Source organism: Oryzias latipes, chromosome 16 (genome assembly GCF_053564925.1).
Source record: "Oryzias latipes strain Hd-rR chromosome 16, Olatipes_Hd-rR_3.1".
NCBI classification, from domain to species: domain Eukaryota; kingdom Metazoa; phylum Chordata; class Actinopteri; order Beloniformes; family Adrianichthyidae; genus Oryzias; species Oryzias latipes.
The window spans coordinates 23,588,238-23,609,314 of record NC_136252.1 but is presented as its reverse complement, the minus strand read 5'-3'; the positions used below and the strand labels follow the sequence as shown (position 1 = coordinate 23,609,314).

General features: G+C 38.2%; 2 protein-coding genes across 3 annotated transcripts; both read right to left on the bottom strand.

The window, feature by feature from the left end:
- Positions 1-1,177: 1,177 nt before the first annotated feature.
- On the bottom strand, positions 1,178-6,775 carry cd4-2.2 (CD4-2 molecule, tandem duplicate 2). Its single transcript, XM_004078212.5, has 9 exons — positions 6,609-6,775; positions 5,839-5,874; positions 4,084-4,239; positions 3,844-3,987; positions 3,381-3,614; positions 3,221-3,295; positions 2,998-3,140; positions 2,806-2,870; positions 1,178-2,608 (listed from the first exon to the last, which is right to left on the bottom strand). The coding sequence occupies exons 2-9, from the start codon at positions 5,864-5,866 to the stop codon at positions 2,512-2,514; spliced, it is 942 nt and encodes a 313-aa protein (XP_004078260.1). The 5' UTR covers positions 5,867-5,874; positions 6,609-6,775; the 3' UTR covers positions 1,178-2,511.
- Positions 6,776-9,314: 2,539 nt separating this feature from the next.
- usp5 (ubiquitin specific peptidase 5 (isopeptidase T)) lies at positions 9,315-21,073 on the bottom strand. Of its 2 annotated transcripts, none has more exons than XM_023964440.2 (20): positions 20,498-21,073; positions 17,989-18,117; positions 17,825-17,891; positions 17,164-17,291; positions 16,556-16,701; positions 16,172-16,356; positions 15,958-16,052; positions 15,135-15,328; positions 14,979-15,050; positions 13,691-13,778; positions 13,479-13,604; positions 13,243-13,396; positions 12,876-13,038; positions 12,696-12,784; positions 11,738-11,923; positions 11,250-11,393; positions 11,027-11,169; positions 10,597-10,747; positions 10,354-10,438; positions 9,315-10,078 (listed from the first exon to the last, which is right to left on the bottom strand). In XM_023964440.2, the coding sequence occupies exons 1-20, from the start codon at positions 20,603-20,605 to the stop codon at positions 9,985-9,987; spliced, it is 2,547 nt and encodes an 848-aa protein (XP_023820208.1). In that variant the 5' UTR covers positions 20,606-21,073; the 3' UTR covers positions 9,315-9,984. The 2 variants fall into 2 exon arrangements, with proteins under 2 accessions (XP_023820208.1, XP_023820209.1); XM_023964441.2 differs by having other exon boundaries at positions 11,795-11,923.
- Positions 21,074-21,077: the final 4 nt, after the last annotated feature.

Genomic DNA, 21,077 nt, shown 5'->3' with positions numbered 1-21,077 from the left:
CACTTGCTGACAAAAAATCCATTAACATCTCTGTTTTGGTAAATGGCTCAAAACTTGATGCCTGGATAGATCCAAATTGCTCGACATTTTTGTCGCTCTGCTAGTGTTAGCTTGGGGTTGTGAGGGACTTCAAGCTGGTGGGAGAGAGTGTAAACAGGAATGATGGGAAATAAAGACAGGCTTACTCCGCGCCAACAGTCTCAGTCTCAACTCAGAGGTAAATTAACACTGAATTTCTGCCACTCTGCAAAAAAATATAACCTAGAAAACTACGGAGCATAAACGACATGACATAACCATACATAAATAAACTCTGTGAAACGCTTTTAGAATAGATCAAAAGACGATCGGAGTGGGACTTTAAGATGGTAACGTCTGCAATCAACAAACGGCAGAAGATCCCACAAAACTGCTCCTGTAAGAATAAGAAGTGTGAAAAGAGTAAAGAGAGTCAGTTTTCAAATTGTAAAACCATGTATACAAGTATTCATGAATAGGATTAAACCAGTATAGTATGGTCCCTTTACTAGAGTTGAGAGAACTGATAGGTGGGGGATTTCCATGTGTTTTATGTATCAATGATCAAAATCAGTAACATATTTGATGAACATGCTTTGAGAATGAGGTTGTTTGATTCCCGCCTTGCCCGCCCATATGTCGAAGTGTCCTTGGGCAAGACACTGAACCGCATTTTGCCTCTGGTGGAAGGTTGGCGCCAGTATTCGGCATCAGTGTGTGAATGTGTGAATGTGTGAATGGGACTGTGACTGTTGGGCCTTCGAGGAAAGTAGAAAAAAGCTATACAAGTATAAATCATTTACCGTCAACTAAACTTAATTCAGTCAATGAAGGCAACATTTCAACATTCATCAAAACTCACCTTACTGGAGGTTACATGTCTGATGCAAAGCAGTATTTATAGGACATTTAAAACTACTTTAAATTCAATGAGGAAGAAGAAAAAACTTGTTTAATGCAATCGTTAAGTGTACTTTGTTGTCACATTCAAGCAAATAACATACAATAGTAAAAACAGAGGTGTGGACTCAAGTCACATGATTTGGACTCAAGTTTGACTCAATTCATGAATGTAATGACTTTTAACTTGACTTGACAAAATGTAAAAACACTTGCAACCAATCAAATTGCAGCACAACTAATGATGCCAATCTGTCAATTCAATTCAATTCAATTCAATTTTATTTGTATAGCCCAAAATCACAACAGTCGTCTCGATGGGCTGTCAAACAAGGTGTCAGTTTCTTTTCGTAAATACATTTCCCAAAGCTATTAAGTTTGGGTATACAAATTATGAGGATGTCAACAAAAACTACCTCGACAACACACAGTTTGAAGAATACGGGCACAAAGCACGTTAAGTTTTCGATGAAAGCTGACGCCAGCTTACCGGCTAAGTAACTGGTAGCTGCAGTTATTTCAATGAGACTGTCTATCTGTCAACGTTACATTATAAACACGGTAAACTGGGTTTTGCTATGGAGGGACAGTTTGGGATTTTCTGAAGTGGGACTGAATGAACTCAGGTGCGGTTTTAGCCATGGGCAATGTGCCATCAATTACCCTAAAAAGACGTTGGACATGGATTGGACATGTACTCAGGAGTGAAGACAACACAATAATAAAGACAGCACTACATTGGACACTAGATGGAAAAAGAAAAAGAGGACAGCCAAAGATCACTTGGCGCTGGACAGTAGAAGCCGAGCTGAAAGAATTTGGACACACCTGGGGAACCATCTACACCTTGGCCCGCAACCGTCAGAAGTGGAAAGATTTCGTTGCTGCCCTAAGTGTCTCAAGGCGTTAAAGGCAGTAAGAAGAAGAAGAAGAATGTGCCCCCCCTCTCTATATAATTATGTATATATCTCACCGACACAAGGAAAAATATTCTTGCAAATCTTTTTATAAATAAAAATAGTTTCTTAAAGAGTACATAGTCTGTGTAAATTGTATTACTTTTTTTGTTGAAAGGACTTGAAACATTCAACAATAGAACTCAGACACGACTTGCCTGATTTGACTTTGGACTAGACTTGGGACTTGAGGACAAAGACTTGAGACTTACTTGTGATTTACAAAACAATGACTTGGTCCGAACCTTTGTAACATACATGAATAACACACAAGAATCACATGTTCACATGAATCCAGATGGAAGCACATTGAGGTTATCATTGGCAGCCCTGATAATGGAAGTGAAAGCATAATTAGGCAGAAAAAAGCTAAGCAAGGCAGTAGAAATTTAACAAAATTAATCTATCCCCTGAGGGGAGTGGTTAAAAACAAAAAAAATGAATACTATAAGAGGTATTTTGACAAATACCTGATGGAAAAAGTGCTGAAAGCTCATTTTAAAACGAGAAAAATCCAAAGCTTTTACATTCATCTCACATTTTATCAAGACTTTTCCTTTACTGTCTGTTTCACTCTTTTTCATCTTTTTTTATTTCTTTAGTTTATGCATTGTTTTTTGGTTCTCTGGCATTCATGTCACTCCGTCAGCAGGGGCTGCAGCGGGAGGGGAGATGGTTTCTCTCTTCGGCCTCTTCGCGGTGCTTTTTCTGCAGGTTTAGCTGCAGGTTGTCGGCTGTGAGAGTCAAAAGGAGAGTCATAAGGAGGTTTCACACCAGTTAACTAACGGAGATAAAGAGTAGGGTAAAAGCTACAGTGAAAACGAGTGTCACACTTATTCGTCTAAAGTGAAAACAAGCTGTGAAAGAAGAGGTGATAAGAACAGACGGGATTAGGCACTTTGCATGAAGGAGGCATTTTAGAAACATTCACCTTTGACACTGGCAGTACTTCTTGGGCCCCTGCTGTTGGGCTTTCTTCATCATCTGAAATCTTTTCTACAGATAACAAGCAAATAAAAAAAAATCATACTATTGTTTTGTTTTCTTCCAAAGGGTTAAAAGTCACGTTTCTTTATTTCTGTTGCAGCAAACCAGGATCTGATTTAAAATTTCCATTGCGTACCTTCCTTCTCCTGGCCCTCCGGGACATGAGAACAATAGAAATGATCAGGAGAATCAAAATTAGACTGCTGACTCCAAGTGCAACCCAAACCCACCAGTGGAGGCCCAGCAGCAGAGGGATGACTGCCGGATGGTCAGCTCTGCCTGGGTGACCAAAAAAGACAGACCACGTTAGAGAGCCTCCACGAGAAAGTATTCAGATGGTTTGTGTGAGCAGCACCTACAGCTGACACAGGTGTTGTTCAGGCTGTCCTTCGTGCTCGGGTTCAAGGATGGCTTTGTCGTTCTGGGAGCAGGTGCTGAAAGGAAAGTACTTTTACTCACAGTAGAAATACTTTGTTAGATTACAAATGTTGTCTTCATAGTTCAGCATTGGTGTCATACGTGTCACAGTGATGGTCAAAGGTGTTGTAAATGACTGTCCTGCAGCCTTCACTTCACATGTCCAGGTTCCTCCATGTGAGGCCTTTACAGGTTTGAGAGGTACTCTCTTATCATGGATGGGGGAACCATCCGGCATCAGCCACTTCACTGTAGAACTTTGGTCAGAACTGTGTACCTCACACTGGACCCAAGCCTCACTACCCTCCTGGAGAGCATCTGAAGGTGAAGCGTCAACTGCCAAACAAAGCACAGCAGATGAGGAGATGATGCAACAATGACACCAAATAAAGAACTGTGCTGTCCTGAATCATAGTAAGTTTATAAGGATTTTAAAAAATGATCAAAAAATAGGACCAATTTGAGACATAATCTTTAATGGAAAAAAACAGAGCGTCATTGAAATGATTGTTTTACTAAAACAGACTTTCAGATCATTAGATGGACAATAGGAGGCAGTAGTTACCTGAGACAAGATGAAGCCAGTGTTCTTGACTTTCCCTATTTACTTTGCAAGTAAACTTCCCGGCATCTTCTGTCTTTAAATTGTTAATTTCCAGATTTGAGTCTCTTAAGATATACTTCTGCCGATGCTCATTGCTGTTTGAAGCTAATGAAGAGCACATGTATAATTATACACTGAGTAAATGCACAACACATTAGTGATTTTTTAAATAGCTATTTTAAACACAAGCTTTTTAAGAACCTCTTGAGGTTAGACCCCGAAGGACTTTCAAAACCAGCTTTTCATCATTGAGCCACTCCAGAGTTGACGGTTTTGTGCTGATCCCACACTCCAAGGTAACCTTCTGATTGACACGTCCAAAGAAATGTTTAGCCGCTGCAGGCAGTGCACTCAGCACTGAGGAGAGAAGACCACAATGAGTCAAAATTCAGTCTTTTATGCTTGATGATACATTTTTGTTAAAATATTTATACTTTTTCCGTGAAATTAATGTAAAAAAGGTACATCTAAAAATGTCAATATCATTCAAAACGTCAACATTTCGGTCAGTCAGAAAAACAAAGGAAACATTCAATAATAAAGTATTGTTGAATATAGATTTATATTGAAGTATATAAATCTATATATTAAAAGAAAAGAGTCTACAGTTATTACAAAACTAAAATGTCTCCAAAAATTAAAACACCCTATCAGACCAGTAAAAAAACAGGTTTTGGTGCAAATCTAAAAACTGCTCATTTATATTAATCAGCTGGCTGAGCCCCTTTTGCGTGAATTACTGCATCAACTCGCTGTGGCATGGAGGCAATCAGCCTCACGTTAGTGAAACGGAAGCCAAGGTTGCTTTGACAGCTGCCTTAAGGTTGTCTGTACTGTTGGATTTTATGTCTCTCTTCCTTTTCTGAACATCAGCTTGTAGACTTTCTATTGGACTAGGTCAGATGAGTTTGCTGGACAATCAAGCTCGGTCAGACCACGCTCATTGAATCATCTTTACCATTGGCAGCGTGGGTAAGTCCTCCTGGAAAATAATAATCAGCATCTCCTTTCAGTTTGTCTACAGAGTTGTGGACTTCAGGAATACACCACCAGACGACATGGAGTCCTCCTTCCAGACTCCAGGCCAGGATCTGGGTCCACTAGGGTAAGTTTGCTTCTTGCATTGTCTCTGCTTCAGTAGTGGTCTAACATTGTGACATTTGTAGCTCATTTCTAGTATTCTTCTGTGTTTGGATGCTCTTGATGCACTGACAACAGCCCCAATTCACTCCTGTGACGCTCCGTTATAGCCTTGAATAAATTTAACTTAAAAATCTTCTCAAGGCCGCAGTCATCCCTCTTGCTGGTGCACATTTTCCTCTCCACTCGTTTTTCTTCTGTGTGTCGCCCTTCATGTGACGTCTTCTGCACTTCTAATCAGCAGACTTGCTAATTATTTTGTAACCGTCTGACCCAGACTGAGAGACCAGTTAAAGCCTCAGGAGACCTTTGAAAGTGTTTTGAGTTCACTAACTGATGAGACTGTGACACCATGAGTTTTCAACGTTGATTTTTTTTTGGGAGACAACCAGACTTTAGGTTTTAATTAAAAACAGGCCATAACCATAAAATAAAATATACATAAACATATTTTTAAAGATGCAAAACACTTTAACCTCTTAAAACCCGACTTACACTCATAGGGCTCCAGTTAAGCAGAATAAACAAATTAACTAACTAATGTGGACACCAGGTCTTGAGAGGTTAATCTGTTGAATGATTCTGTGCAAATACAAGGTTAAAATTTTAAATGTAATGTAAAAAATGTTTAACTATTTCATGATATTCAAATTTCTCTGATGTGTAGCGGTTTAGTTAAACACAAATGAACAGAATAAATCCACTCTTTGGTCGAATTGGGGATGAGAAGGTACCAAAAAAAAAAAAAAAAAAGATATCCAAACAACCTTTTTTGCTGATTACAATTCACTAAAATTTAGAACTGGATTTACTTACCAAACCCAAACAAGACAACTATCTTCATAGTTTGATCTGTGTAAAAAATATTAAGTAAAAGAGTTAGTCATGAAACTAGCATCCATTCTAGAGACACACAGCTTTGCAAAGGCAAAAGCGCCTAACTGACAAACATGTGATATCAACCACCAAGCTCCCTACTTCCTTCCTTTACTGCTTACTTTGAAAAATATTCTACAAAAACTTCAAGGTGGTTTTATTTCAATTTTTGATAATCAATTCAAAAAATTCCAGTAAACCTGATGTTATTATTTATCCAAAACACATTTATTGTGTCTTTGAGGAAAAATAAAAAATCTTGGTAGATGAAAGGCTCATCATTACCTTCCAGTAAGTATAATTTAGTCAATATTTAAGGTTAAATTGGCAAATTTGAACATTTATCTACTAAAGAACAATGAAAGGCTTATTTCTTTGGTATTTCTCTTTAAAGAAATATGACAAAACCAAGCAGCCAATAGCTTTATTGCTCTGTTGTATTACTTTAACAAGTTTTTAAAAAAGATAACCCAAAATCAGGTTGACTTTAAAAAAAAAAATTTTTTTTAATCAAAATAACTGGTAACAACATTTAACATGGACTACTGAAAGTATGACTGCATTTTACAAAAAAACTTTTAAATTATATTTTAAAGTTTTTTTTAAATTTGAATTTAATTACGGAGCAAGACGGATCAAGAGGAGTCGCGTTAAACCATGAATTCAAATTCTTTTCAGCACAAACCATAAACTTCAGTTTGAAATCTTACCTTTTTTTTGTTTGAGCCTGAAAAGTTTCTTTTTGAAGACAAATAAAATCTTTCCTGGTCCTCTCAGAGCTACACTTCAAAAACCAAGCATGCAAGGATGCAAAAACGGTAGAAGGCGGAAGAGATCTGAAGGGAAACCAACAGTAGGCCAACACCAACCCAGCTCTGAGTGGGTTGCTACGCATGTATGCTTTCCTGAAATCTAGGTCTGGCACTTTCTACCTAGTTTTCACAGAAAGCTAAAGCCTGATGCACAGAGAAGTTATCAAATAAATATGTACAAAGAAACAAAAAAATAATTATTCCAAACTGACCTTTTCTTTCTTCAACGAACAATGGATATCTTAATTTACTGTTCTTGTACACAGATGGAAGGATGATACAAAAACACAACAAACGATGACATTGAAAATGTAGCAACAAAACAAATGTTTGCTCGCAACATCCTTGAAACCTTTGACACAACTTTAAAATTGAGGATGTCAAGAGGTTTTTATGTTATTGTATATTGCTTTTGCCTACTTATCAGAAGTGACTTGAAATTGAGGCATGGCATCTGGAAATGTGTCCTGATTCCATGATAAATGAGAACCTTCACTGGCATCTAACTCAAAGTGTTGACATGAAGACTGAAACCTCAGTTTAACACATTTAAACACACCCAGGCGGTGACTACAGATGGCAGCTGAGGTCTAAAAGCGACAGATTTCTCTGATTGATAGGAATGAATACACTCCAATCTCCTCTGATGTTTCAGGGTTTTTTTAGTCCAAAAGCAGGTTTTCGGAACTTGATTAGGATGAATCAATGAAGTTCTGAGTTCTACCCACCAAAGGAATCAGTTGATCAGCACTATAGCTATTAGTCAACACCACTTTAGTCAACTGTGTTTATATACAGTCATTTTTCTGATCATTGAAATGCACTCTTTTAAAAACTGACTACAGATGAAAGCATTTGCAGCAGATATAAAACAGCTATATATATATATATATATATATATATATATATATATATATATATATATATATATATATATATATATAATATTTATATTGCATGAGGATCTAGTAGTGTTTTAATCTCCAAAACTGGGGTATGCTGCCCTCTGCTGTTGGTCCTCAAAACGTAAACACTTTTTAAGAAAAAAAAAATCATTTTTGTTCAGATGTTCAGGTTTGTGTTCACACAGCTGACACCAATGTTCTTGTTATGGATTGTACTCATGTTCAGAATGGTTTCACATGGTTTTTATTTACCAAAGGAAAAAGCAGAACGAGTTTGACCATTTGATCTGACCCCATTGTTGTCAGATCACATCTCATGTAGCTGGATCATCAAGCAGGGCAGCTGTCCTATAAGACACCATTCCAGTCATTTGAACAGCATTCTATCTTGTCCACCTTCTGCTCCCTCGCCTTTGCAATGAAGCTGCCTACTACTAGTCAGTGAAACAGGAAGTGGCCCCCCGAGGTCAGGAAATGCTAAAAGAGCCATTTAGATCAGTTTCTTACTAACATAACCCAGCGAGAGCCACAAAGACCCACTTAACTGTTACAAGCTGCCCTTTATTTGTTTTTGTGGCCTTTAGGTTGTTCATTTATAAAATTTAGCTTTTAAAGATTTGCCCAAAAAATAACTGTTACATTTTTCTATATATCACAAATTAAAGTTCGTTGACTTTTGAGAATAGTACCTTCAAGTTCCTTTCAAAATAAAGTATATCCAGTGTCAAATAAGAACCTCCTGCTGCAGCAGATTTATTTAAATAAAAATGCTATAAAGTCAAATGTGGTATTTTCTATCATTATGACTTTGGTGCATCTTCCTCCTTTTTTCTCAATTTACTATCAAATATAAACATGACATTGGTGTAGAATCTAATTTTCAAGAGAATATCTATACAAGTGATTGGTATGAGGAACAAAGCTACAAACTCATTACTGATTCAATTTATTTGCATTTCTCTTCAAAACCAAGAGCCATAATGGAGGGATGACAGAGCGGCATGTTGCAGAGCCCTGCTTTAAGGGAATGCTTCCTGTCCAGAGGCTGGAACGCTCTTCTGGATTCGACAGTAAAGAAGTTTTAGTTGCTTCACAGTACATCCATTTCTGCATTTTGTGTCTATCAGGACAGCGCCACGCTTTTAAGGGGTTTTTGTGAAAAAGTTGGCCTTCAAACTGGAGACTGTGAGGAGTGTACAATCTGATCTGATAGAGTTTGAAAGGTGACTAAATGGTGAACAGATATGAGGAAAGGGATGGGCTAGAAAAAGAGAATGCTGCCCTTCGGTGAGACTGATGTGGCGGAAAAGCTCAACCAGTTTCATAACAGGTTTGGCTTAGTAAACCCAACCCAGCGGCAACTCCACCTTTTCTGATGCCAATTCCTGCTGTGCTACATCCAGAGAAGACTCACTCCTGCTCGTAGGTTAAGGAAGGAAGATGGTGGGACCATTTCAAGTGACAGATCAACCCTGAAGACCTTTTATGGAGCAGTTCTTTGACCTCTGATGCCTCTATTGTGTTCAATTCATTACAGTTTGCTCACCAGGAGCAGGTTTGTAGATGATTCTCTAGTAACCCATCTCAACCAAACTAATTATTATGAGCAGATGAGTTAACGTTTATTTTTATTTTTTTAACTTCTTCAGTATAATACATTTGTTTCTTCTCCATCTGAACCAATAAGCAGTACACATGCTGACCGACAATTCTTTATTTATCACAGCAAAAAGTAACAAAGCATTTGTTTGAAAATAAAAACCAAATAAAACAGTCATCCAGATATCACCTCCAACAAACTCTGAAGAATAACAAGAGGATTTGGTGCCTTTTTTTTTCTTTTCTGAAACTGCTTTTCTGGTGGGGTTTTTTTTTTTTGTCTTTGCTCAAGCACTCAAACCAGTAAAGGGTGATCTTCTAGCTCAAAGTGGTGACTCTAAGACTAAAACCACCTCAGGGCAACACAATGAAACGCACAAGGGCAGTGACTACCAACGGCAGTTGAAATCAAACTAGGGGAGATTCTGCTGAATCATGAGGAGAGAAGGAACGCCACGCTCCTCTGGTGTTTGTGGGTTGTGATGCCTGAAGCAGGTTTTCCGAGTAAAACCGGGACCACAGGCTACAAGAAGCATCAAGTGGTTCTCAGTTCTACACGGCAACGATGCCAGGGCTGTAATCAGTGGATCAACACCTCTTCTGTACATCAACATCCATTTATTTAGCTGTGTATATATGCAATCTGAGGGTTTATTTACACTTTGTCAGTGGTGAAACGTGCCAGGGCATTTTAAGAACTTCAGTTGTGTTTGTTAGCATCCACTTTCCTGTTTTTGTTGTGTAAAAAAAAACAAAAAAAATACTACATCTCATTCTGTAACTCTACGATAGAAGTAAAGGTATCCCAGATCTTTGGGGGGTTTCTCTGAAGCACAAACCTTCTGATCGTTGAAGATCACCCATCTGCCAAAAACAGAACACACTATTAACATCTGTAAGCTCATGAGACATCTGGATTAATTATAACAATATTCTGTTTATATACAAGGAAAAAAAAATAATTCCAAATGTAAAATTTTTTTTAAACAAACAAATTATGGGATTGCGACCTCCTGATGATCATCTTTTTTTACATGGTTATTATTTAATTTTGTTCTAGTTACTCCACAAACTCATTTGTTTGTTATTCTGACATTGTGCTCTTATACTGTATAGGCTGGGTAAAGGATTAAACTTACTGTTGGTCCTTCTTGATATGGCACACATAGTGGCCACACATGGTGCTGGTCCCCATGTGGCTAATGAATGCAAACAGTTCGTACTCTGAATAAAGAAGAGAAGAGCGGAAATTCATGACAAACATCATAAATCAGTTAAGAGAAATATGACAGAACCTTGGACATGTTTGTTTTAGTGCAATTGTTTACTATTAATAACTGGGAATAATACGCTGACATATTGCCCACTTGGCATGAACCTACTTCCTGGTCCGTCCCTGACACGGGGACCTGGGGGTGGATCTCTGCCCCCCTCGCTCTCTGCAGCTGAGCGACCACCTTCGGACACATCCATGGACTCCAGGTCATCCAGGTGAGAGAAGATCCAGTCGACAGCACGGTCCAGTACATTACTCTGCATCAAACGTATCATAATGACTGAATGATGAACTATTTTCCTTTATTACACCTCTCTATTGCTGCTGTTGTGACTAAAATCAGCTACATTGTTCCATCGGAAAAATGAACATTTAAAAAAAAAATAATACCCAATTATCATTATTTACTTTAAATAATTTTTTTAAATGCCATCTCAAAAGTATAGTAAATATTACTTTTAATATGTGAGCATCTACGTTTTATATACGCCTTATAAATAGACGTATAAATTGCAATCCTGGAGTTTGTTTCTAACCGTTGCTCTGAGGGCTTTAGTAGCTTGGTCTCGGCTGAAGCCCATGGAGACGATGGTTGCCAGATGCTCCTCGGACAGACTCTCGGTAGGCGTGCTTCCAGGTCCAGAGCTGCCGCCGGGCAACACCAGGGGAGCTGAAAAGTCTGCAAACGCAAAAAACACAAGAACTTACAGAGTTCTTCAAACTGGCCGACAACTTCCTCAAGTTTGGTTCTTCACATACCTGAATCATCCATATGACCCATGATCCAGTTCATGGCGGAGTCAATTCCAGTGTTTCCTGTGTAATACACTGCTTTCCTGCAAGCCTCCAATGGGAATCCCATCTCACATAACTGGGACACAGTGGAGTCATCCAGGACTGGAGCTGAGAGTGGGTGGAGAAGGAAGGGTTCAATTCCTTGGATTTACATTTTGAAACAGTTTTTGATCTTTTTTTCTTTCATTTGTTTTAAATATAAACCAATCTTATAATGGATTTTAAACCTCAACAAACAAACACAAAATTAAGATGCTTAAACTTTAAGCTAAAACTAAACAAATGAGTTACAGCTGTAATTTAAATCAAGTGACCACACATAAAAGCAAAATTAAATAAGGCAACAGAGCGACTCATGAGTAAAGAAAAGCTAGAAAAGGGAACAGAAAGAAACAGATGCGGAGACAAAAGTGACAGATGGAGGTGGAGCAGAGCAGAAATGACAGACTAACACAGCAGTGGGGAGTAGAGTGAGTCGTCCTCGTCGTTGCCATGGGAACCCAGGATACCTTTAACCTCCACATCTGGAGTCATGAGTGGGGGTGGGGCCACCTCTGGCAGAAGCTCCTCCCCTGGTTGCTGGCCGGTGGCTCTCAGCGCGCTCAGATCCAGAGTGTCGGGAACGTCGATGCTCACATCTGAAAAGAACAACGATCCTCTCATCAGGAATTAGACAGGACCGCTCACAAAGAAACACGACAACCTGTTTTCAACGTATTCTAAAAGGAGATAGTGGACATTAAATGTATCCATGCCATCACTAAATCAAACTTGTACATTATGCTTTAATAATACTTTGAATTTAAAAAAAAAAAGAAATGGCCTGAAAGTTTTGTAAAATAACAAGATTATTCAGTTTTTAATTCAATTGTAACTCTAAATGTAAAAAAAAGTGGGATCTCTTTTGTTTTTTTATGAAACAAACACCACCGTTTGAGTTTTCAGCAGAATTGAATTATCAGCTGAAAGAAGAACTGTGCGAGCAAACATTCTGGGAGAAGGACAACAGATCAACACACTGAGAATCCTCAAAAGGCACAGACGACTGGATAAAACACTGATATAAATTTTTTCAGCAGATCATCTTATCCAAAATTATTTGGATTTTGAAGTTATTCAGGACAAGAAAGAGACCACCAAAACATTGCAAAACACCATTTTTGCTACAACAATGAGTATTCGAAAAGGCCCTGGAGTGTTCACAGGTTTCATGACTAAGCATCAGATGACAGAAATTGATATATAAAATAGTTTCTAGTTCATACCGTCTTTCCAAAAGCTTCAACTGGATTATAACTCATCAGTATCATCAGAGTCAATCCACAAACGGCCACTAGAGGTCCTTCCTTTCTAATTATAAATCACCAAAGTGCACAAACAAAACAAATAATTATTAGTATCTTTATTTACCCAGTTTCTTGGGAACCCAATCAAGGCCAAAGGTGAATTTCTTGATCTGGATAACCAGATGGTCAGGAAAAGAAGCAAACCGGGTCATTCTAATAAGGAACAAAAGAATTGTGCATTAAAAATTCCATTCAAAAGCTAATCATCACTCCTGTTTTTTTTGTTTGTAGTTTGTCTTCATACTTGGTAGCTGCAGTCTTGGCTTGAACAGCGGAGCTCCAAAAGTCTGTGAGGATCTCTGGTTCACTGAGTGCTGCCATGCAGGCGGTAAAGGGGATCTGTGCTCGCACTGTGGGGGCTGAGGAGTCGCCCTCCTCGCGGCGCTGCTCTGCTTCCTGTAGCTCCTCTGTGGTTTTGGGGGAAGAGCAAAACTTAGGAATAAAACCCTTTTATTTTTATATTTCTCTGTTGCGAGGATGATCAACCATTAACAAAGAATGATGCTTTATTTTGAAAAAGTTATCAATGAATTAAAAGCTTTTGATGCTGTATATAAGCCTTGGGCTTATCAGTAGAGTTCACATTCAGATGAATAATGTCAGCCTTGCACCTGTGTTGGTAGCCTGATCCATGGGTACAGGAAGCTGTACAATGTACTCCACTCGCTGCGTGTATTTGGCTTTTTGTGACTGCTGGCACACAATCCTATCCTCCACGAGGAACCGGAAAGCTTCAGATGGGTTGGACCCGGAGCGACAGTTCCTCTGTGATGGAAATGACAGGTACATATGACAAAGTGGAAAGGTGACTAAAAAGTGATAAACTGTCATTAAGCAACAATTTTACCTCCACCATGTTTATGAAGTGCAATAAAAACTCTTGAGCATCCTGTTGTCTATTGGTTGAGAACTCTGGGTGGCCCCGTCCAACAAGAGCTTTGAACATCCGTGGTGCTATTCCAATTTGGTCTCCCTACAGAGGAGAAAAAGCAGGTTTCAGCATGACAAGAAACTCACAATGGATGGTGCGAGTGTTGTTTTTAGTAAATCGACTCTTACCCTGGGTTCAGATGCACCATTTTCATCTCCAAGGTCTAGTGCTGGTTTAGAATAGTCTCCAGACAAAAGACCATAACCAAGTTTGGCCCTTTAATGTTCACATAAAGTTATAGGACAAAAGAATAGATGAACAAACACAGATATGATCAAGATTCAGGGAGATACCTTTAAGAGTGCTTGCTTTATACAAAGATACATGTCCAAAACAAGAAACATTGGTTATTTGAGAGAGAAGGGGCCACACGGAAGAACGTTCTGACCTAATAAAAGTTCAATTCAATTCTAATCTATTTATGTTTTGAAGATATTCATATTAACCTGATAGCGATGTACTGTATCAGATTAAAATTATAAAAAGGAGAAGCTCCAACACAAATGTGCAGATGATCATGTTCTGCCTCTCCTGGAGGGGGTTTGAGTTTGGCCACTAGGTGGAGCTCGCGCTGTAGCATTACACTATTCCAAAAGATTGAGCAAAAAAACAGTGCAAATGGTTACTTTTTAAAAAGAATTTCCTTGAATGTGTTTGGAAAATTCACACGTGTGAATATATAAAGCAGCTCATTTAGTCAGCAGTGAATAATTAGGTCAAACTAGCGTTAGCATTAGCCGTTCTAAGGGAAATTACATTGTACGATAGCATGATCAAGCTAGCGGACTTTCGCTAGCTGGATGCTGTTTTGCGTTAGGTCACCGGAAAATGCATAAAAGATCGTTCTCTACTTTTATGACCGCATCATTAATTTATTAAGCTTGGATCAATTCAAATCGATTAATCGGTTTCATCAACGCAGCCCTATTCAATTATGATAGCATAAAACCATCATCTGTCATCTCTGGTATATTTTCAAGATGATTTTCGGTAAATTGCTAACAAAATTATACATCAGACTTGAGATTTAAGAAAATTAGATCAAAGTTTCAGAACTGTGCACACAGCAGAAATTCAACAACTTATTAAACACATTTGTCTAATTCGTATGTAAAGTTAGTCTCGACATTTAACGCAATTATCTAATAGAGGACTAATCACCTACAAGGAAATTACTGGAATTTACAAACTACATATTGAATATATTGAATTTTTGCTAAATTTGTTTCCCCCCGGAAAGTAAATCTGTCAATAGAACATTATAAAACACCTGAAGTCACATTATATTGCCTAAAATGTAATTTTTTTCTCAGGAAAATTCCCTGTTAATCATTACGTTTTATCTCAAGTGTAATAAAAGATAAAAATTGGACAAGACTACACATTTTAGGCTAAAATGTTTATCGAAACACTCACACTTGAGTTTTGAAGTCCTGGGTTGGATCGCTTGGGGCTTCATCAATTATCTTATCAATGTTGGCCACATACCTGTAGGGCATGGAAAGCTGTTTAAGGTACTTCAGTGACAAGGGCTGTGAAATCTAAAACAACATAAAAAAGAGGAGTACTGACTTGTTCTGAAAGTCCGGAATGGTGAAGAGCACTTGCATGACAGAATTGAGGTAGCAGCTGTTTCCCAGGTTTTTCATACCCGTCAGACCGGGGCCAAACAGGGGTCGCAGGGTGGTCCCCGACTCCTGGATCACCTCCCACTCTCCGACACGCTGGTTCACAGCAATCTCCAACTCTGTCATGGTGCGCTCCGTCTGACAGGAGACAGTTACAAGAAATGTGCACTGAAAACCAATGATATTCTCCTTTACAATCATTACATACAATTAAAAAAAATTGTAGTAGAATAAGGTCATAATGACAACAGGCGGGTAAGCAAGAAGCTCGAAAATCACTGTGCTAATCGCAGCAATCTGTCGTCTGTGCCACAGCAGCAGTTTTCACATCCCAACTGTGCCGCTTCATTAGGTATGCAGGAATACATCAGAACAACAATAAAGTACACAGCAGGGAACAATAAGTGACAATGACTTCTTAAACATTAGCAACCGTGTTCAGAATGAAAAGAAGCACCAGGTGAAAAATTGAGCAAAAACAGGAATCAGAAACCTTCTGAAATACTTAAATTATCCACAGATAATTGATATCTGCAATCAGATAAATGCAGTTTATTGTTTGTCTACAAAAATATAAGGGAAGTGATAAGACTAGGCCCTTATAAAATGAATATAAATATTCTTTCAATATTAATACTGCTTAATTGCATCAACGCTTTTGTCCACTAAATAATATATACAGATATTTGTTAAAGTAGAGCTAAAACTGTCAGAAGTCATATATTTCTGAAAAAAATAGCAGTTAAAAAAAAGTGATAAACACTCACTTTCTCCATTGTCATCATGTCGATGCCAAAGTGAGATAGATGTTCTGCAAGCTTTGAATCTAGCACCATGTCATCCTCATCATAAGAATAAACATCTGGACAAAGAAAGCAGAAGCAACAGAAGCTTTGGACAATTATGCACACAGATGCCAAAAAAGAACTACAAATCTGAACTTTCACGACGAGATTATGTCCTCCAGATTGTTATCCTTACCAGCGCCATCGGGCGTGATGGTACCAAGTTTTACAGCAAGTGGGTATCCAGTCTCCTGGAAGTGGAGCAGGGCGTGGTTGTTGCCCCCTGTCCCGTCAAAGTATCTTCGTCCACATAACACCTTGCCGTCCGTCAGATTCATCCAAAGATTCTCCTGCAGGTCACAGACCTCACAACGCCAACCACTAAGGTTAAAAAAGGGGAACAAAAAGACCAGCTTACACACACAACACCTTCAAAAAATTTACAGTTCAATTTCCCCATAAGAAGTTGCACGTTTAAAAAAAAATATTTTGTATAAATGCTGTCTTTAAAAAACCTGATAGGATTGTCAAGAATTGGAAAACTTTCTGAAAATGTCAGATGTTTCTCCTGCGGCCTTACGTGGGAGGGATTTTGAGTCCATTATCAAGCTGTTTAAGGTCAGCAGCGTGCTTCGACTCCTGCCTCACTTCACCGTCCCACTGCTGAACTTGTAGGGCGTGGGACACAGAGTCAGCCGCCATGATACCCGCCATTGATAGAGACACCTACAAAAAAGGTTTCATACATCACAAATTCCACGAAAAAGTAAAGATTAAATCTTGGTTTACACATAATTTTGTCAGGAGAAATTTGGGATGTTTATGTGGCTATTTCAACGGTCCTTTCAAATGTGACCTATATCAGTTCTAAGTGTAAACAGAACAGCATATGCTAAACAACAACAGATGTCACACAAGAGGGGAAAAAAATAAGAAAAATGTCACGAGCAACATGTTTTCTAAACAAACATGATATCCTAGATGTCCTTTAGATTTGTCAATGCTAGTCTAATATGTAATAAAGCAGAACGTACAAATGAGTTAGTTTGGTAGCCACCAGTAAACATCCACTGTAACTAACCAATCCCACCTCTAGCATTTAGTGAAAACATGATAAGCATGAGAGATGGGGATTTTGTGAGAGTAGCTGATGTCATTGTGGACAATCATAGAGCCAAAATATCTTACCCGTTCTCTTACAACATCAGGCATTGTAGCAAGGTCCTCTGAAGTCACTTCCTGTCTCTCAGGTAAAAGGACCACTTTAACATCCTCCTCATACTGCTCTAGCTCCACATCAAACCCTCCTTCAATCCCTGTGCAGGAAACAAAAGTGACAAATAAGGGACCGGTCGGATTAATTTTCTTTACGATGTCACTGTGGAGTCTGAGTACAACCCTGGCAATATTTCTATAGAATATGATGTTTGCCATGATCATATTCTGCATTTCCTTTTACAAGTCTATGAAGAGGTCAGTGGTTACAGTAGACAATAAAAAACATTTTATTCAACTTATGGTAGAATTGTTTGTCACGTTAGCATCTAAAAAAAATAAAAAATTTACCAGAAAAAGTACAAGCAAAACAAATAGAACATTCCAGGAGAATTGGAACCATATAGCTATGATAATTATAGCGAGTTAAAAAGAACTCATAATGTCCATAATCATCAAATCCATCAATCTGTATTGTATTTTAAAGCCATTTCTTATATTTGTTTGGTAGTAAAAAGGTTTTTTCCCTAAATTAAGATGCTTTTTTAATAGTCCTACACTCATTGACCAGCTGGTAACATATCAGAACAATCGTGCATAAACATCTGTGTGCCGTTTTAAGTAATTGACTCACCTATAGCCAACCTGGTGGGCTTTTTCTTAGGCGGATGTCCAGAACCAGAATTATTGTCATCTTCCTTCTGTGAAAACACAGTAGTGATCATGATAGGAAAGTGCTTAGCACGTGTCTGATTTTGCTTAAGTATATACAAAAGATGAAATGTCATTACAGTCTACCTTTGCCTTACGAGTCCGAGTGATGTGGAGGTAAGCCCTCTGACCCGTGCGGGCATGGTGCCTCTCCACATACTGACTCCCAAAGCCCAGGAAACTGTTCATGCACACATACAGGCCTCCCTCACTCTCCTGTTAAAACAACAAAAAAAGAAAAAGTAAACAGGTCTGTCTTGTTACTTCACGTTAGTCTCTCTTGGCTAAGTTTCAAACAATTGGCATCAAGGACTCCAGAAGGTTAGTTTGTCAGTGGCTCTGAAATAGTGGTGCATTTGCCTTTGAGAAATATTTTTCAAAGATAGGTTTGTATCTATATGTCATTAGGTGGATCTAGGTGGATCAGAGGAAATTTTTAAAAAATGCACACGCAAATAGCACACTGCTGTAATTTGGAATTTTAAAAAGAATTTATAGTGATTGATGTTCTAATGCTGCCTCACCACAGCAAATCTTTCATCTTTACTTAACCCTATCTTCTGTACCCTGATGTCCTCCTTCATATACATCCATGAACCTCCTCTCAGGTCTCTCTATGGGTCTCCTTCTTGGCAGCTACACAACCTCAACATTGTTTTACCAAATATGTGTGCAAACAACGAGTAAACACGAATTAATGGCAAATCCACATGCACTTGGTTGTTTTAAGGTTAGAGTAAATTAACCTTGTGTCAATCCAAATGGTATCTTCCAGGATCGCCTATAATTGATTTATTTCATTTTGAAAAGATTTTATAATGGTAAAGGTCAATTTGATTGACAAATTACCTCAGACTGATCAATATGGTTTTTTCGTAGGAAAATAAATGATTCTTTGATAAAGTCGATTAATCATTACACCCCTACAACATAAGTGTTCCTCCTCTGAATGCGTCCAAACCATCATAATTTATCTTCCATGCATTTATCTCCAAAACATCTAACTTGTGCTGTTCCTATGATGAATTTCTGATCCTCTTCATCCTCGTCACTCCCAAAGAGAACCTTATTATCTTCAGTTCTGCTTCCTGTCCCTTTCTCAGAGCCACTGTCTCTAAATCAACAACATGGCTGCCTTTACCACAGACCTAAACCTTTTATGTCATTCTTGCTGACACTTTTTTTGGGTCACAAATCACACCTGCAACCTACCACTCACTACTTAGTGCACTATAGGGCATTTTCCTTTTTATAGTAGTATCTGAATCTATTCCAAAATTCAGTGCCCTCGAAATTTCCCAGAAGTCCCTGCAAAAAACAAACAAATAAACAAAAGAAAATCTGTACATTGACTCTCACGAGATTGTCTAATATAGACCACAATGCATTGTGTTGAACAATTTGACATTTGTAAAAGTTTTGTACATTTTTTTTTATTTAAAATAGTTCATAGTCAAAATACAGTAAATTGAAACATAGTCTTGGTAAAATTTTTATACTTAATAATTTTTACTTCAGTAAATGGGTGATGTTATATTTGCAGTTTTAAAAAAAGTAGTGAAGTAGTGAGTATGTGCCCGAATTGCATGCAAATCCAGGGCACTGGATGGTTCCACACTATAGGGGTTAGGGAGTAGTGCGTGAAATCAGACATAACCTCTGTCTTGCTGTCTTCCTTCTTCTCCGACCTTTCCAGAAAAAAAAAACTCAACCTATATAGATGTTCCTGCACCTTCTCCCTGCTCTCATTACAGATGATATGCTCCATTCTTAGTTGAATGTCATCTATCAGCAAACTAGAAGAGGCTCAAAGCCGATCCTTAGTGTCGTCTGACCTCCATCCCATCTCACCACTTTTACATGTCCTGCATAATTCCAATGTACTTCTCTGACACTCATACTAAATATGGTGGTAGAGGAGTCTAGATGAACAGGGCTGGCTGGTCAAGATCGATTCTGACCTTTTCCGGCAGCATCCTCAAAGCCAACATTGCACCTGTGGTACTCTTTTAATGAAACTAAACTGTTACTAACTAATACTCTTTTCTTATAACAACTTAGGTTTTAGTTTGTCTATAAATGTGTATAATTAGTCTCTGGTTATGAAACATGTTTTTAATCACTTCGTTCAAGGTCACTTAATCGAAAAAAAAAAATCCTTCACAGAAGAGAGAAATAATCTAAAAAAAAGTTCACAACATCTGATTTAAATTTATACTCCAGCACTAAATACGTTGAGAAAGTGTTAAGCAATACGTAAAACTCCACAAAAATAGATTTTTATTCGAAGTAAAGCAAAAGAAAAACTAAATAAAAGCTTAACAAATTCAGATTTATTCTCACAAAGTGACTGCGTTAGCTTGCCTGCTACTTTGACAGTTTGACGATTGCTAGCTAAAATGCTAAACAAGCTAAGTTTTCATTACAGTGCATTTTTAGCTTAGCCAGACGTTAGCTAGGTAGTAAACAGAATAGCAAAAACCGCAAACCAGCGGGTTAAAGTTGTGAAAAATATAATATTTGGCCAAAACAAAAATGACGAACGTTGATGCGGAAACAAAACAGATTTACGCTTAACAAAAAAGAAACTACTCACCGGCGAGGCAAATGACAGGGCGCATTCGTCTTTGTGGACTCGGTCCCCGGGCTTAGGAACCCGAATTGTGGACAAAACTGACATCAAAATCTCACCAACATCCCCCATGACTACCTTACTAGATCCGCCTTTCCGAAAAAAACTTGCTCTTTAAGGTTTGGGCAGTCGATCCACTGATAACCAGACCAAGAAGTACGTCTGTTGTCTAGCACTGTCTGAATTTGCTTGAATGAACCATGAGATGCTGCTCTGTGTTCAGGGAAGGCCCAAAACGAGCTCCTGCCTACTGCCGTAATCCATAAAATATGAGCGCAAAAGGCTTTTATTTTGGCCGCTATAAACTGTGGTTTCTCTTTCCAAATGCCAAATATCGTATTATATTTTCATTAATAGAAACATAATCTTTGATATATTTATCCAGCTGCAGCATTTGAATGAAAAAAATCGTTTCATTTAAATATTTTTGAATGAGTAATTACGGTAATTTAGGGGACGTTTTCAAACGTCTCCCCCTAGCGGAATTTGAAAGTATCGCAACTTTTGGTACCATTCCAAACAGAGCTGTAATCGAGACGAAACA